The 18,574-nt window shown below is 30.4% G+C and overlaps 2 protein-coding genes across 11 annotated transcripts in view; one reads left to right on the forward strand and one right to left on the reverse strand.

The window, feature by feature from the left end:
• The window catches only part of LOC127706347 (uncharacterized), a 349,955-nt gene that overhangs the window by 279,051 nt on the left and 52,330 nt on the right, over positions 1-18,574 (reverse strand). The gene's annotated exons all lie outside the window — the stretch shown is intronic.
• LOC127706360 (tumor protein p53-inducible protein 11-like) overlaps positions 1-18,574 on the forward strand; it is a 123,538-nt gene that overhangs the window by 77,425 nt on the left and 27,539 nt on the right. The window contains exon 1 of one of the 10 annotated variants that reach the window (XM_052210936.1): positions 5,288-5,464. The exons of 5 other annotated variants lie outside the window; for them this stretch is intronic. In XM_052210936.1, coding sequence (XP_052066896.1) covers positions 5,427-5,464 — 38 coding nt within the window. In that variant the 5' untranslated portion in view covers positions 5,288-5,426. Of the gene's footprint in view, positions 1-5,287; positions 5,465-6,614; positions 6,647-11,467; positions 11,820-17,895; positions 18,057-18,574 lie in introns of those variants that run through there. 4 more of the 10 variants (XM_052210939.1, XM_052210941.1, XM_052210940.1 and 1 more) reach the window with 4 other exon arrangements.

An 18,574-nucleotide genomic window follows, 5' to 3' on the forward strand; every position in this document is an offset into this window, starting at 1 on the left:
TACTGAACTCCGAGGAAAATTCAAAAAGGAAAGTCCCCAATCAAATGGCAAAATCAAAAGTTCAAACACATCAAACGAATGAATAACAACTGTCTTTTTTTCTATGTAAAGTTCCCTTTCATTTTCTCTATGTAAAGTTCCCTTTGATTTTCTCTATGTAAAGTTCCCTTTGATTTTCTCTATGTAAAGTTCCCTTTGATTTTCTCTATGTAAAGTTCCCTTTGGTTTTCTCTATGTAAGTTCCCTTTGATTTTCTCTATGTAAAGTTCCCTTGGATATTTTCTATGTAAAGTTCCCTTTGATTTTCTCTATGTAAAGTTCCCTTTGATTTTCTCTATGTAAAGTTCCCTTTGATTTTCTCTATGTGAAGTTCCCTTTGATTTTCTCTATGTAAAGTTCCCTTTGATTTTCTCTATGTAAAGTTCCCTTGGATATTTTCTATGTAAAGTTCCCTTTGATTTTCTCTATGTAAAGTTCCCTTTGATTTTCTCTATGTAAAGTTCCCTTTAATTTTCTCTATGTAAAGTTCCCTTTGATTTTCTCTATGTAAAGTTCCCTTTAATTTTCTCTATGTAAAGTTCCCTTTGATTTTCTCTATGTAAAGTTCCCTTTAATTTTCTCTCACTTGGATTTTGCTTTCAATGACTTCGATTAGGAGCTGAATTTTTCATTAGAAAACAACTGAGTCATTAATCAAAGTATAATAATACTGCAGTGCACAGTTCTTCTTTCTCGATTTGTATTTGCTGCATGCACAAGCTGTTTTATTTCATTCATTAAAACAAGAAAGTCTTAATCTTGGTATCAGCGTTTACAGTTATTGATATTGATAAAGTAACCACAATATATCAATCTTGTGGTTTTTTGCTTAAGAAATTATTGCATTTTGACATATTCAATACTTCAGTTTGAAAGTAACATGTTCTGAGGGGATTTGATACTTTGTAAGCCTTCCTTAAGATTATTGATAAATTGTTTGCAGTTATTACTTAATTGAATTCTTTATTTTTAATGCCAATGGGAAATGAGGAGAAACAATGATTTACAATATTTTCTGTAAAAGAAATGCATCTGAAAATTCTGAACTTAAATAGAAAATCCATTTTGAAATGATAAATTTGAAGGATCTTTGTCTCCCTGTACTGATGTCTAAAAGTTCATGAAACAACATTTTGGCTAAAATTATATTTCACTGAATATTTTAGATTTTAATGTAAAGATGGCTTTGTAACATGCAAAGAAACATGACAATTTAGAAGATATAATTCTTTTAAATAACAATACATAACAATAAATATAAGAGTAGAAATTTGACGCTAGTCATGTTCTTAGTAACCACAAACAAGAGTTTTAAGTCTTAAAAAGGATTGTTAGAATGCTTTTTTTTATCACTCAGAACTTTGATGACTTGACTGAATCTTCTATACAGCATTTTGGTTATGTTATTGTGACAAGTTGAACAGTTTGATTTCATGAAACAAATGGCAATTGTGTCAGAATTTTGAATGAACTGCAATAGGTGGAGAGAAACACTTATCATCAAGTCACAGTTAGAAGACTGATTTTAATTAGACTTTTTCTAAGCAAGATACAGCATCAAGATGCAGACAGATCTATGGTAAAAGTTATATATATGTTTTAAAGGTTGGATTATTGACAATAAACTTTTATTTCCTACTTTAATCTTACTAAAATAGCAAGTATCTATCCAAGCAAGGAATGGTTATAAAACACATATTGATCCTGTAATTATGCCTTTGATTTTAATGAGTTTTTTTTTGTCGTGCAGATTGGAATTAAATTGTTTTATCTTCCTTCAGGGCAAAATCGATCATTTCTTGTACAGCAGTTTCCTCATAAAACAACACTATAAAGTTTTAAGTCTTTTTAACATGTGCGTTATTAACAACTTTAAATGGACTATGTGTAGTTATGAGTGTCCATCTATTAGAACAAAACACTTCCAGCTTTCCAATTGTGAGCTTTCCATTTTCTATGTAGCAAAATTCCAGCAGCACCTGCATATTGAGTATAAGTATCTCTTATTTGATAAAATATTCCAGGCCTTGCATTTCCTATCATGATTTTCTAATAGAGGGCTGCTTCTTACAAGGTACAAGGAAGATATTGAACCAAGTTGAAATTCCTTTCAAACATTTTCTGTACATCGTCATGAGTTTAATGTAAGCCATCATTTTGGAACATGTTTTTTTAAAGATGTTCGCCAAGGATATGTTACAGTTGCCATTGGCATAATCCTGTCTTCTTTTCTTGATTGTGACATCATCAAATGAGACTTATCACTGAATTAGTACTTACCATGAGCTAGTAACTTGACAAGTTTCACATTTGGATTAGGATGATTGCTTACCCTTCCAGAGCAACTGAGATCACACCTTCTTTTTGATTGGGTTTGTGTTTGCTCAGTCTTTTGTATGTAGTGTTTTGTAGATGTTTTGGGTTGGTTTTTTTCCATTGTTCTGTTGGTCTCTCCTTGACTTATGAGGTTTGATTTTGCCTTTTCTCCTTTTTATTTCAGGTGAGTGGATGTGGTTGGTTGCTGTCTGCCATATTTTTATTTTGTTTATTATACCCCCGCTTTAAAAAAGTGGGGGTATACTGTTTTACCTCTGTCTGTCCGTCCATCCGTCAGTCTGTCCGTCCCATGAATATTTTTCGTCACATCTTTCTCAGGAACTACATTACAAGGATTTCTGAAATTTGGTTTCAGGGTTTATATGAGTCAGCTATACCTTGTGATGCGTTTTCAGATCCATCACTCAACAACTTCTTGTTTACCTCATACTTTTAGCGGGGCGGGGGTATCATAAGTGAGCAGTAGCTCACAGATTCACTTCTTGCAATTGGGCCTTTTATAGCTTACTTAATACAGTGTATGGTATTGGTCATTTGTTATTTCTATATTGTCTATGGACTTACTTATTTTATTTATTTTGGGTAAAAATGGAACCTCGTTGGTAATGAAAAAAAGTGTTTTCTATAGCACGTGTTTTCCTGTTGCCGATATGTATATCTGTGAAAGAGAACAAAGTCTATATTGTTTTCGTGAAACTATTTGGTAAAAAAGATAGAAAATTCTCCTGAAATTGTATGCTCCTTTGTGGTCTAAAAAATGGGTAAGACTTGGTAAATGTTTGAGTTGGCATAAAAGATACAAGATGACATGTTTTCAACTGCATCCATTATAGAGGTGTGTAGGTTATAGGTCATGTGTAAAATAGATCTGCATGGGATATTTCTAAATACTGCATTCATCACAATTCACACAAAAAAATATAGAATATCTACCATATCTTTAAGAAATAGTGGCTTCATTGCTCTATTATAAGTGTCACTTGTTTTTTTCCACCAATAAGCAGCATGTACTGTTAAACAAGAGCTGTTTTTGCAGCATTGTTGTTCTGAAATAACTGGCACCTGTTTACGCCACCTCACTTTTCAATACCAGTGTGGAGCCTTCTGACTGACATGAACAGATGAAGAAAATATTCATGGTTTTAAATAGCATGAGATGTTTTATGTAAATGAAACTGACATATGAGTTGTCTATTTATTAGAAGTTTGAAAAGATTAAGTACTTTATGTATGTTTGAAGCAAAAGGATTTACACTTAAAAAGTTATATTAACTGCTATACCTTGGTTGTGTTGAGTAATTGAACTGAAAATCTAAAACCACAAAAAGGAAGGAAAAAAGATGTAGATTCAAACTTTTATGTTGCTTGCAATTTTTATAAGGCATTTAAAAAAGATGTCACAATGAATGTGTATTTATAAAGAACTACCAGCATCATTATTTGTATACCTCCCCTTACCAATTAAACAATTAGCTAGTTTTAATCTTAGGTATCATTACTCAATGTTAGCACATCTGTCTTTGTACATTAACTTTTACAAAAATCTTCTCCTCTGAAAGTTCCAGGTCAATGGTAACCAAATAGGTTCATAATCAACCTAAATAGATATTACAAGGTTTTTCAATTTCAGAAAAGATCAACTTAAGACAAGATCTAGAAATAAGTAAAACGGGGCTGATTTTCAGTCAACTTCCTCTAGGAGTTATTGCCCTTAAAAGATGATTTATACCAATTTAGGCTCTATTTTTTGTTGTTATCTTGAAAATTTCAATAGATAGAAAGACTCTTTCAACTGCAAAAAAGATCAGCAAAAGGTCAGATCTACTAATAAGTTACCGTGGTAAAACTCATTTTTCTTTTAATTCCTTATAGGAGTTATTGCCCTTAAATGATAAGTTTAAAACAATTTCAGTGTTATTACCTAATAGCTTGAAACCATAATAAAACCTAAAATTTTAAACATCAAAAATGGTCAGCTACACAATTACAACAAAAAATTAAAGTGATCGAAACCATCAATCAACTCCTGTTGCTATTAGGCACAGATTTAGTTGTATTGAGAAATCCTGAAATATTTTAGGACCTCCATACTTCTAATTTACAATATCCATAAATCATTGATAACCTCCTGAAATATTTTATGACCTCCATAATTAGATTTCAGGGTATTCTGAAATATTTCAGGAATTTCATAATTTGATTTCAGGATATCCTCAAATATTTCAGGACTGCCGCATATTTTGATTTCAGGATATCCTGAAATATTTCAGGACCTCCATAATTCTATTTTAGGATATCATGAAATTGAATTATGGAGGTCATAAAATATTTCAGGAGGTCATCAATGATTTCCACTGTATGGCAGAATTTGGTACATTCTTTGATTTTATCAGCAAAATGGAATGAATACAAAGGGAGATAGTAAACCCAAATGTTTCCTTTTTTTACCCTATAATTTTGCTCCACTTCTCCCCTATGTATGAGTTGATCATTATATGTATGGATTTTATATCATTATGCTGTGTAATAATGCTTAATAGTCTGGATTATTTTAAGGTAGTTAATGACCATCATACATAATTTTTACAATGCTAATTGTTTCAGTAGCAGCACGAAAATGGTGATAAAACATACATGTTATCGTCATTTAATCACAACATAATGAAAAAACTTTTGAAGTACAGACTTGGTATATAATGGTTACCTTCAGTTTTAAATAAACATTTATTTTTGGAAATAATTATGTTGCTATGTGTTAAATATAAAGAAAAGGGAATATTTCCAGTCAAAATATTGACTTTAAGATATAAATAATGTTTGTTGAGGAAGCAAATTGATACAAGAATCATTATTTTTTCATCATGAAGTGTTTTTATCATCTTAAGATTTTGATTGAACTAATAGGAAGGAAGTCTTCCTTAATCTCTCTTGTACTTGACTACACCTGCATGGGACTTGTGTCCATGGAGTGAGAGAAAACGTCAATATTTCATTTGATTTAGGAAGATATTTACCAAAATCATTTTTATTAGATGGAAGGTATTTGAGCAATGGAACAGCCACATCACGTGAGGCCTTCTACTCTTGCGTAAGTTGAATTTATCAAATATGTTGGAGGTTTATTTTGGTGGTTGAATAATTATAAATTCTTGTCTTCTTTGATAATTTTTGTTTAAAAATATTAACAAAGTTATTGAAGATAAATTCTTCAATTCTTTATAAATTTTGTCAAATTCTTCATATTAAGACTTGATTGAAAACTATTAATAATGGAAAACAACATTAGGACCATTGATAATTGTAAAATAACCAGTTAGAACAGAAATTGTTATTATACTTATTGGAACACTTGCTATAAAATAAAAAAAATTATTTAACTGGAACATCAAAAGTTGCAAGAGCAATGTTCAACTAAGGATAGTACTCAAGCCCTCCCACTGCCGTTCATGTCTAGAGTTCACAAAAGATTCCAACGTCTGTCCAATTTGATTATAAATCTGAACAGGGGCATAATAGCTTGATATATACTAACACCAAATGGCAATTTCGAGTCACTGAATTTTTTTACAAATATATTCTGAAAATTATATATATTGATACATGTATTTATATTATTGCTGCTTTTAAACTACTGGTACTTCTATTTGTATACCCCTGAGAGATTCCAGCTTATATATTTTAAACTGTATTTTGTTTCAAATGTTTGAGAATGGAACATAATGGAACACATACTGACTGACCAGATATATTTAGCAAACCAAATTCCAGCTCTGTACCCTCTTGCCACAGTTTGCCAAGGGTCATTCATCTGTAAACACTATCCAGTGATTGGTTACTCTCATACCAAGATATAGCATGCCTCCTAGAATGCCTGATTATGTCTTCTATTACATTCTGAAGTGGCCTCAGAATACAACATTTTACATCTAGTCAGAAAATTGGGAGAAGGAGATATCCTTCATCTATTCCTGTCTTCTGTAAGGTTGGCGAGCACTGAATATGTGAACCCAGCTACATCCCTGCCTAAGTATGAATGAAATATTTTCCCTGTTAGTCTTGCACTCAAAAAACTTTTGACTTTGAAGGACATTTTTCATTATTACAAAATATAAAGTCATAATTAATATTTCATAATAGGGGACTGTAATCATGTTGTTCTGTCATTTTCGACAGAACATAAATTACACATGTCACATATGTTGATATGATAGAGAACATCCTTGCAATAAGTGTAACTAGATAGAGACAAAAAGATGGATACAGACAAAAGGTATGCTATTTCTGATTGTTTTTTTTTATTGGAAAAAAAAAGAGTTCATTTACCTGTATGAACAAAATAAAATAATGGAAATTGGAAACAAAACAGCAACAACACTTAATTCATCTAAAATAACAATGGTAAATTATTTTTTAAAGTTTGAAATGTCATCAAGACAAGAGCCTTAATTACAACACTAGTTAATCCAAAAATTCAATCTAAAAACCCAATTAATAATTTATGCATTCCTTCAATAGTTTTTAAAAAAGATTCTATGTGGTTCAAGGTGATATTGTGAAAACTAGCATTTCTTCGTAGCTCCCCTATTTTTCTGTTATGAAAAAATTGGTTTGGTTTCTCATTATGTGACACCTCATTATTAAAGATCTACACATTTGGATTCACATAAAAAACCTTTTACATTTTTTTTTTATATTTTAAGTTTCAAAAAGCAAGTTTACATGAATATTTCCTGACATTTTCGAAAAAAAACATAACACTATGGCGAATTTATGATAAACAGACAGGTGGTCAACATTCTTTGTTTTCATTTTAATCATAAAAACCCTAGGGAAATTTAGTATTATAGTTTTATTTTATTATTAAAGAGTTTTTCCTATTTTTTTTTTTGTAAATATAATTCAGGAAATTAAAGGAAAAGCAATTTTCCGTTTTCAGAAAATGGTCAACGACCACACACAAATCATCTTTCAAGGGAGATTATTTAACTATTGATTGATTTCTCTATCAAAACAAAAACTCGCATCATTTCCTGGTATGCTGTTATTTTCACAGAACAAAAAATTTGTAAAATAGTTAACCTGAAAATAACATGAAAAACAATTTACACTTTTTCCAGCTTTTTAGCTTCTGATAGGCATTGGATTAGAACAAAACACATTTGTCATAATTGAAAACAAGAAGTATTTTTTACATATCAATATTTTTGCCAATCAGGTTCTATTTTAAGGTATTTCTAAGACAGAAAAGTCTATCTTTATCCAAGTTCTTTGCCAAAATTAATTTGACTGTAGTATATATATAACATGTTTTGAAGGGTACTATCATTCAGAACATCTGCTGAGCTTGTAAATTAACAAAAACTTAATTAGCAACCCAGATCATTGTACTTGTAATAAAATAAATCTTAGTGAAATACATTGATTTTGTGAGCCAAGCCACATTATTGATGTTGTAGAGCTAGTGTAAGGGGCAAGTCATTACTAATGCTGTACTCATTTTGACAGACCAGGAAAACAGTAATAATATAATTGATAGGTTTTCGTGAATCATTAATGAACAGTCAATAAAGATTTTGTCAAATCTATTCTTCAGTTCCATGGAGCAAGTAAATAAGTGTAAACAACCATTGACAGAAGAGTTGTATAGCTCACTGGAAAGCAATGAGGACCAAATTATATGTGCCTCTACAGTACTTAATATGACCGCAAAATATTAATTCTCAAAAGGAAGGTTGGGATTGATTTTGGGGGTTATGGCCCAAACTGTTTAGGAATTAGGAAATTTCAAAAAACTAGGATTTTCTGGTTTCTGGACAATAACTTGAGTATCAGTCTATTGATCTCTATGAAATTGTTTCATACCAAAAAAGGAAGGTTGAAATTGATTTTTAATATGGTATACCGTTGTCTGTCCTTCCGTCGTCAACATGTCAGACAATAACTCAAAAACACTTTAACCAGAAATTTTGGTGAATTGTTTATATTTTTTGACGTGAGCTCCCTTTCGTTTTTTATAAATTTTAGATTTTAAGTTTCCGAGTTATGGGGTTTTATTCATTAAAAAAGGGGGATTTCCAGTTTTTCGGACAATAACTCAAAATACTTTCACCAATTTGCAAGAAACTTTGGTGAATTGTTTATATCTATTGACATGAGCTCCCTTTCGATTTTTATAAATTTTAGATTTTATGTTTCCGAGTTATGGGGTTTTATTCATTAAAAAAATGGGGATATTCCAGTTTTCGGACAAGAACTCAAAAATGCCTTCAGCAGTTTTCATGAAAGTTTGGTGAATTGTTTATATCTATTTAGATAACCTCCCTTTAGTTTTTCATAAATTTCTGAAATGACATTGAGAAATTATTGAACTTTATTCTTTAAAAAATCGACAGGCGTATCATGGGCTCATGGTGCAGCTGTTGATTGGGTTACATAAGGTGCCTTTCGATTTTTGTAAATTTTAGATTTTACGTTTCCGAGTGATTTTATTCATAAAAAGGGGGTGATTTTCCAGTTTTCGGACAATATCTTTAAAGTGCTTAGAGCAGTTTTCATGAAACTTTGGTGACTGGTTTATATCTATTAAGATAACCTCCCTTTAGTTTTTCATAAATTTCTGAAATGACATTGAGAAGTTATTGAACTTTATTCTTTAAAAAAGCAACAGGTGTATCATGGGCTCATGGTGCAGCTGTTGATTGGGTTATGGCCTAACCTTTTAGGTAATAGAGGCCAAAAACAATACTTTTCTAATACTTTGACCATTTTCAATATGGTTTAATTCAATGTCTTGCATATTTGGGGTTGTTTAATATGCTGAATCTATGTATGTAGATTTTGGATTTTGGGCCTCGTTTTTAAATTGGTCCACATTGAGGTCCATAGGCTCAAAAAATTTAAAATTTGTTTGATTTCATCAAAAATTAAACTATTAGGGTTCTTTGGTATGCCAAATCTAACCTTGTATTTCGATTTTTAATTTTGGGCCCTGTTTTCAAATTGGTCCACATCAATGTCAAAAAGGTCCAAAATTAAACTTATTTTTATTATAACAAAAATTCTTTGGGTTCTTTGATATGCTGAATCTTAAAACATATATTTAGATTTTTGATTTTGGGTCAAGTTTTCAAGTTGGTTCAAGTCTGGGTCAAAAATAAAACTTTATTTGATTTCAACAAAAATTTAACATATGGGTTCTTTGATACAATGAATCTAACCGTGTATTTAGATTTTGGGCCCTGTTATCAAATTGGTTCACATTGAGGTCCAAAGGGTCCAAAATTAAACTTTGTTTGATTTCATCAAAAATTGAATTCTTGGGGTTCTTTGATAATCTGAATCTAACCATGTATTTTGGTTTTGGATATTGGACCATGATAGATAATGCCCAATTTAAAATTTTTGAGTTTTTGGACCACTTTCATTCTGTGCCAGAAACCTATGCTGGGTCAAATATTTAATCACAATCCAAATTCAGAGCAGTTTCAAGCTTGAATGTTTTGTCATACTAATGGCCCAACTGTTCAGGGTTCGACCTCTGCAGTCGTATTCAAGCTGCGCAATGCGGAGCATTTTATAAGTATATATATACATATATACTAATTTTCTTCTGTCTGTGCATCTGATTGCACTGTCTATCTATCCAGAACACATTTGTGTCACATTTTTCTTTGTCTACAGATACATTTAAAGCTGTATAGATTTATGAGCCTGAAACTAGAAGGGAATTTGTTACAGGAAATATTGAGTTTATTTGTCATCGCATATTTCATATATTTACATAATACAAATAGTGTGTTAAAATCAGATTGTTATGCAACGAATAAACATGTGTTACTATACTTGATTTGTGTGTATACTTACATAATGTTAATGTATTATAAGTAGATATTTGAAATTTTGATTATATATATCAGTATAAGATAAAGCACTTTGGAGCCTATTATATTTCTGCAATTAGTAATTTTTAAAAGATCAGTCCCTTGTCAATCACAAAATAGAGAAAATAAGACATTTTATTTTGGTGTTCATCATGTTGGAATTTAACATAACAAGGCCACAAAACTCATCAGTAAAGCTTTTGTTTTTTGAACACATATTTATAGATATTTTATCCTCAAATCTTAATAGTATTTGGAAATAATAGACTTCCAAGTCATCTCTGGTGTATTGCATGATAAAGCAGGAAGTTTTTTTGTTTCTATAACTTTTCATCAAATTTTGTTGGCATGATGTGTGAAGAGTTTATATTTCTAACTGAAGTCAGAATGACAAGATATACTGTTACTATATATTTCAAGTAGCAAAAAGTTCTAGGGCTTTTTTCACTGAAAATCATACAACGAAAATTGATTGTAAGGTAAACTGAAATGTTGATGAATTACAAGTATTTTGTCTGGTAAGATTTTTTGTGAAATGAGTCGCTGGCTGGCTGGCTGGCTGGCTGGCTATCTTTTTTGTTGTTTGAAGTTATTTATTTAAAATCTATTTGCAGCCAAGAAAGGATAAGGTTTAAATAAAAGGCCTAAAACTATACATGAAAGTATGAATACAATTTCTGAACAAACGTCAGTAAAAAATGTTTGATAATTACGAAACTATTTAGCTTATCTATTGCCTCTAAAAATATTTCCTTCTCTAAGATTATAGTGAAAGGGAGGTAAGATAAAACTGATGTAAAGAATTCAAAGATTTTAGTCATTTGTCCATTAAAAATGAAATTATTTTTGTAAAACAACATGATAAAAGATTGGGTTTTTTTTATTTAAAAAGAAATTAAACAATTCAATAGTGATTTAATTATTTCCTTTATTTACTTTTTAGAGTGTTGCACTTTTACATTTCAAGAAATAATGGGTTCTTAAAAAATAATCTTGTCTTTTTTTCATTGTTTTTCTTCATTGGTGGGCTTGCTGTTGTAAAATATTCTTTTTATGTCATAAAAACACACTTTAATAATGACATATACAAAATAAAAGTTGTTCAAGTTATTCTAATTCTAATATATGACATATATATCATAAAAGGGAACATTTCTCTTTACCTGAGGTCAATGTCACCAAAACACGACAACTATTAGGTAAACCAAGGAAATACATACTTTATATACTTTAACATGTTTAAGTGGGAAGAGGTTAATCCTAAAGGAATTTTAACATTATGATGCTCTAACAGTATTATTTAAATCTCTAAACTTGATATAGTGTGAGCAATACAATGATGATGATTTTATTGTCATTGATGTTTTGATTTCTGAAAAGATTTACCTGGAGGTATAGATTACACACCTAAAGGTTGTAAAAGTTTGTAAACATTGTGTAAAACAAAAACATCCACTGGATAGTATAATAGATAAACAAGAATTAAGTTACTTTACGGTGTGGTTCAAAGTTGATATTGCCTTGGTCTATAGTGGAACAATTCAGGAAAAACAGCATGGATGAGTAAGTTTTTAACTTTTTCATTTCACCAAGTTCATTTTGGGTAACCTTTCTCTGAAGAATCAAACAAACAGTAATTAGAGGTTAACTTTTTTTAAATTTTGAAAGAAAAAAAATGTCCATGAATTGTATTTAAAGTGGGAGAAACTAGGAAGTAGTTGAACATTTGTTTGTGTGCATATGGAAATTTAATTGGTCTCTCTCTATCATAGGTATATGTGGTTATAGTTCGTAATTTTGCACCATTCCTATTAATTGATGAAAGCTGTCTCAAAAAATAAGATCTGTCGTTATTCAATATGGCTTTATAAAACAAAATAAGGAAGTAATTATATATTTGTTTTTCGATTAAAAATAAAATCTATAATCCAGTTTTATTTATACTTCAAGTCCTTATTAGGTTGTATTATTTCCCTGTCTAGATAAAACTCTTTAACATCAAGTTATGACGTAAATGCATTTTTTGGAATCTTGAAGTCAGATGCCAAGGTCATTTGTTATAAATATAGTACTTTTTGTTTGCATTGAAGAAACAATATTAGAATTTGATTTGATATTTCATTGTTTTGGCTAAATTGATTGAGACATTGCTGATTACTGGGAAACAAAGCTAATTTCATGTAGCACTCGAAGTACTACACTTTTAATTAAAAATATGTCTTCTCCCGTAACTTTTAAGGATTTACATTATTTCTGGAACATTTTCAATTTTTTTAGTTACAAAAATGTGAGAAAACTAATTTCATCTTAAATATGTGGGAAGATCATTTTCTAGAAATTCATATTTCATAGTAGTGTTTTCCTGTATTCATTTTTTTTTTTTAAACTGATTACCGGTTTAACTATTTGACTAATTTCAAAGACAAAATTCAATCATTTCCTTCTGTGCAGCTTAAAATCTTTATTAGTTATTTTGGTTGTTTTATAGAAGGATTTGCTTGATGATATTCATATAAAATATTAATAAAAAGAGATGTGACCACTAAAGGTCAATAAAACAGCAATACCATGAAGATGCCAATAATAAAAAAAAACATCTAAAGTAAAGGACAATTCTTTAACAAAACTGGTCTCAGGAGTCTATACAATATCTCAGACTTTAAATCATTCTGAGTTTAGTTAAGTAAATGTAACTTAACTTAAAATTAGTGATCATTATATAAACATCAAATTATATAATAAAATTGATTTTCCATTTGGAGCCTACATTGCATCAGTGATCTTTTGATTTTCGTTGTACCGTGGATTTAGAATCTGAATAGTTCTGTTGCTGAAAGTTCTACTGTAACTTTATAAACGTTCCTGAATATTATGATTTTTCTGTGTCCTGGCATTTCCAAATTAACATTGTAATTCTACAGATGAAAAAGAATTAGAGACAGAGAATCATTCTTTGACATAATTTTGGATTGCTCACCTGGTGTCAGGTTCATATACCTTTTTAGCTCACCTGGCCCGAAGGGCCAAGTGAGCTTTTCTCATCACTTGGTTCCGTCGTCCATCGTCCGTCGTCGTCGTCGTTAGCTTTTTACAAAAATCTTCTCCTCTGAAACCACTGGGCCAAATTTAACCAAACTTGGCCACAACCATCATTAGGGTATCTAGTTTAAAAAAATGTGTCCGATGACCCCGCCAACCAACCAAGATGGCCGCCATGGCTAAAAATAGAACATAGGGGTAAAATGTAGATTTTGGCTTATATCTCTGAAACCAAAGCATTTAGAGTAAATCTGACATGGGTGAAACTGATTATCAGGTCAAGATCTATCTGCCCTGAAATTTTCAGACAAATCTGACAACCTGTTGTTGGGTTGCTGCCCCTGAATTGGTAATTTTAAGGAAATTTTGCAGTTTTTGGTTATTATCTTGAATATTATTATAGATAGAGATAAACTGTAAACAGCAATAATGTTCAGCAAAGTAAGATCTACAAATAAGTTGTCATGACCAAAATTGTCAGTCGACCCCTTTAGGAGTTATTGCCCTTAATAGTCAATTTTTAACAATTTTTCGTAAATTTTTGTAATCTTTTACAAAAATTTTCTTCTCTGAAACTATACTGAGACTAATTTTACCATACTTGGCCATAATCATTATTAGGGTATCTTGTTTAAAAAATTTGTCCCATGACCCCGCCTTCTAACCATCATGGCCGACTTGGTTAAAAATAGAACATAGGGGTAAAATGCAGTTTTTGGTTTATATCTCTGAAACTAAAGCATTTAGAGCAAATCTGACAGGTGGCAAAAATGTTTATTATATTTAGATTTATCTGCCCTGAAATTTTCAGACGAATCCGACAACCCGTTGTTGGGTTGCTGCCCCTGAGTTAGTAATTTTACAAAAATTTTGCAGTTTTTTGTTATTATCTTAGATATCATTATAATATCTAATATCTAATACAATTAATTATGATTTTAACCTTATTTTACATGATTTCCAAAGCATCAGTAAATACAGGTGAGCGACACATGCTCTTGAGATCCTCTAGTTTTACAACCCTGCTATGACAATAGTCATTATAGTTTTCGGTCTGCACATTTTTGTCCATCTTCCCCTCTGTTCCCACTTCAGGTCAAAGTTTTGATTGAAGTTAGTTACCATAAAGTTGCAGTCACATTAACTTAAAACTAAGTAACAAATGTTCACAATATGATATGAACTTAAAAAATATATACCAAATCATGATTTTGACCCAGGTTTTGTGGATCACTGAACAATGAAATGTGATAGTGTCAGCAGGGCATGGTGTCATATGGAAACAATATATTCTTGTTTTTATTTTATTTAGATAGTTGCATAAACAATTTGAAAATTTATAGATTACTCAATTCAGTTTAACTTTACTTTAAGTTGTATCCAACCATTTATTGCCAAATGCAATGCATGAGATTCAGAATTTATTTTTAAGAGCAGTCTTGATATACTTTGAATTGAATTGACTTCTTGCACAAAAATTAATCAATGCAAATAAGTTAAGAGTCTCTATGTTGAAGACTGTATGTTGCCCTCTAGATGTCCATAGGTTATTTTTCGTTTTCGTTTGAAGTATGATCTACATTATATATTCTTTTATTATTATTACATAAAAAAAGGATAAGAATGATTTACATTGCTGTAAAGTAAAATTCATTGACGTCTGAATGCTTGGATTAACCTAATGATGTTGGTCTTTACATGAGATATATAAATATATATATTCAACTATGGTCATCTCATTTAGATCACATGACATACTTTGAAATGTTGCTATTAATCATCATTTACCCCCAATACACCTGATCAAACAAAACTGATGGACTTTATTTTGTCCAATTAATTAGTAAAACCAATAAATGTATTTCCCAATTGACAGTGTATTAATCAAGACAGTGATAACTTATATAATGAGACTTTCTAGATCCTAGCTATGTTAATTTCTGTTTCACTGACCAAAGCTATAATCTATTTGATGGTCCTTGAAAAATGGCTTTATAAATCACGTACTGAGCAAGATAAGCTAAAATAAATTTCTCTATTTATTGCTAGACTATTGCACAGAGAATTTACCAGAAAGAAATTACATTACGCTTATTTTTAGCTTCTTGCAGTTGTCATTGTTAGATTAAGAAGGAAAGTGTTTTATAATGTTTGTGTTTTATACAATTATTCATCAAATATTTCTTGAAGATGCACCAGTTAGGTTGGAATCCGATTTTCATGTCATTTTAAATTTAAGTATATTGTAGCTTTGAAAGAGTATTGGTCCTAATGTTGGATAATAGTTTTTACAAGAGAGCACTTTGGTTTTATATCACAAACTGCAATTTGATAAAGTTTTTATTTGACTTTAAAGGCAGGATTATCAACGAATACAGTCAAGTCACAGTAATAAATCATGAGATCTTCTTTATTTATAGAAAATGTTCCTTGACGACTTCTTTTTGGTTGATGTTTCAAATGATACAAGCTGCTTTGTCAATCTAAAAGAGGTATATTCAATTCACCAAGTTTTGGCAAGGTGTAAAATCTTGACTGGCTGGACTGTTGGACTGATCTGAAAAGGATTGTTGCTCATATCTGGAAAGTGTTTAATTATTTGTTTTTCTTTCAATTTACATCTTTGTTTTTATGAAGAGTATTAAGGGTGAATACATGTGAAGTTTTAATCCCATGCACAATGGGCAACATTGATAAAGGTGTAGGGGCATTCAGGCCCTGGGTTTTGGCCCATGAAAATAAAATGTTTGACAACTATTTGACATTGTCACATAATGTTTTGAAATGCATGGGGTTAAGAAATATAAATGAAATACATAAACAATTTTATTTGAAAACGTCACAATTACATCATTATATGTACCGTGTTCATAAAAACGATGAAAAATACAGAATGTAGGTGGTTTGGCAACGTTACTTCTGTTGTAGAAACATTGAGCGCAGCCAAGAAACAACAAAATAATTTCAGAGAAGCTTTATTATAACTATTGACGTAATCTCCCCAAATATAAAGTTGTTTCTTGGGTGTGCACATACTTTACCAATCTAAAATATACTTTTAAAAAATTTGATGAAAAACAAGGAAAATAAAGAAATTTTACAAAAAATGCAAATTTCGTTCTGGCGTGTTGCCATGGTAACTCGTTCAATGTGATTTTTTTGTTAATTTTCTGAATACCTTGTACCTTTGTCTAGTTTGGACAAATTTAAGAATGCATATGATAACTTTTAAATTTGGGCCAAATAAGGGCCTTTAATGCCCATACTCCTTTCATGGAAAAACAAATATTAAAGCATTTCCCAGTAAAGTCAAAAGTCCATCCAGTCCATGGGTCAAGTCCAAGAGTCCAGTCTAGTCAAGATTTTACACTTTGCCCTCAGTATCCTGTACAGATGAAGTGGTAAATTTCAAAAAGAAAAATAAGTTAATGTTGACAGTATATTGTCATGGAAAGTTTGTATAACTGATTGGGGAAGTTTTACAAAATGGGAAACTCTTGCAATATGACATAAGAGGCAAAACCAGATATATTGGTAAACATTAATCTGGAGATCAGATTATGACAAGTAATACTTAATTTCTATCAAAATAAGATAATTTATTGTATAATAGGATCATGCTATTGATACAAAGTTGGTTGTCTTTAATCATTGCTATTGTGGAAGTGAATCATATCTCAGAAACTAACTTCAGATCATTAAATCGTGTAATACAATTGTCAGGAATTTGTAATGACTTTTCTGTTGCTTTGACGGGCTAAGTTAGCATATTTGGTCAAACATAAAGCTATGGTGATTAATTGTATTGATTTAGTATATTTCATGGGCATAAAGGGGGTACAATATTAGTTTTATATCTTCTGATTTCTTTGACTGTCAAATAACTTTTTGTGTTTTCATTTGTGAAATTAATTGGGGAGTGGAATAAGACTGTGTTTTGTTCTCAAAGGAGGATTTAAACAAATAATGGATCAAGTCTGGAAATTGCTCTTCAGGTATTTTTTTCAGACATTCTTAATTTTTTTCTAATTTTCAATTTATTTAGTTTTGCATTTACACTGTACAAAAGGTGCAAATTTTTCAAACTGATTGTGTTGCATAACTAATGAAGAGCTTCACTGTTGTACATGTACATAAGTTTGGATAGTAAGAATGGCTTAAACTTTTTGCCCTGACCTCTATTTTCATTTTTGCATCAAAGATATGTGTTGATTTACTTGCATCATTTAGAACATGTTCAAATGTTATAATTCATGCCATGCCTAATTTTGCAACTTTTCTTTCTCAGACAACATTTGTAAAATCTAATGACATAATTTTTTGGTATTTAAAACTACAAAACTTCTTTTTTTCTGTAATAAATTACATAACAGAAACTTTTCTCAGTTGGATCATAATTGTTGCATGTGAAATTCTAAAAGTAGAAATGATCATAATGGATATTTCAAATTGTTGCATAACATTATTATAATTATGCAATCATTGAAAGACATAAAAACATATATCTTTCTGATTGTATCAACCAAACAAATTTATCAACACTTATTGATTTGAACTTAACATCAAATTAGTGCACAAAACATAATATAAGAATAACAAGTCTTGGCCTTTTATTGTTGGCTTATTTGCTTTTAAAGGAAGCAGCATTCAGTGTTGGCTTTGCTCTCAAAGGACAATTTGTATCATTAGTGTATTAAGGAATTATCAGGAATATAAGATCATTATAATGTCCACAAATCAGGTTTGGACTTTGTTATTTGGGTAGGTTAAACATTCTATTGACTACATATACTTTTAAATTATTGTATGCTGTATTTGTGCTATTTTAAATCTAAAAATTTAATTATCTTATAATACTCTAATAGTTATTTTTTTTAATTCAAGGACGAAAGGAACATTTCTTTAATTCAAGACATTAACCTGGTTATTATTAAATGCAAGATATATATATATATATTACAGCTTATGTACATATATTCTGTGCATGATAAAAACAAAAGTTAGAAAATTATAAAAAAAAATATATGCTTTTAATGTTTTAATATATAGAACCTTACAGCTTGAATAGTTTATATATACCAGGCCAAATACTATGGAAAAACAACATAGCCAATGCAGTTTATTCTGTGGGGCTGTCAAAGACCCGCCAACTTTCTTTTTATGGGGGATTTCCCTCATGAGAGGTGTTGGCGAGTGTGTGCCAGCTGACCTGACTCTTTAAATCATCTTTAAATAAACTGAATACTACAGAACTGGCATTCAAAGGATACATACGATCT

This window comes from Mytilus californianus, unplaced genomic scaffold (assembly GCF_021869535.1).
Source record: "Mytilus californianus isolate M0D057914Y unplaced genomic scaffold, xbMytCali1.0.p SCAF_6, whole genome shotgun sequence".
Taxonomy (NCBI): domain Eukaryota; kingdom Metazoa; phylum Mollusca; class Bivalvia; order Mytilida; family Mytilidae; genus Mytilus; species Mytilus californianus.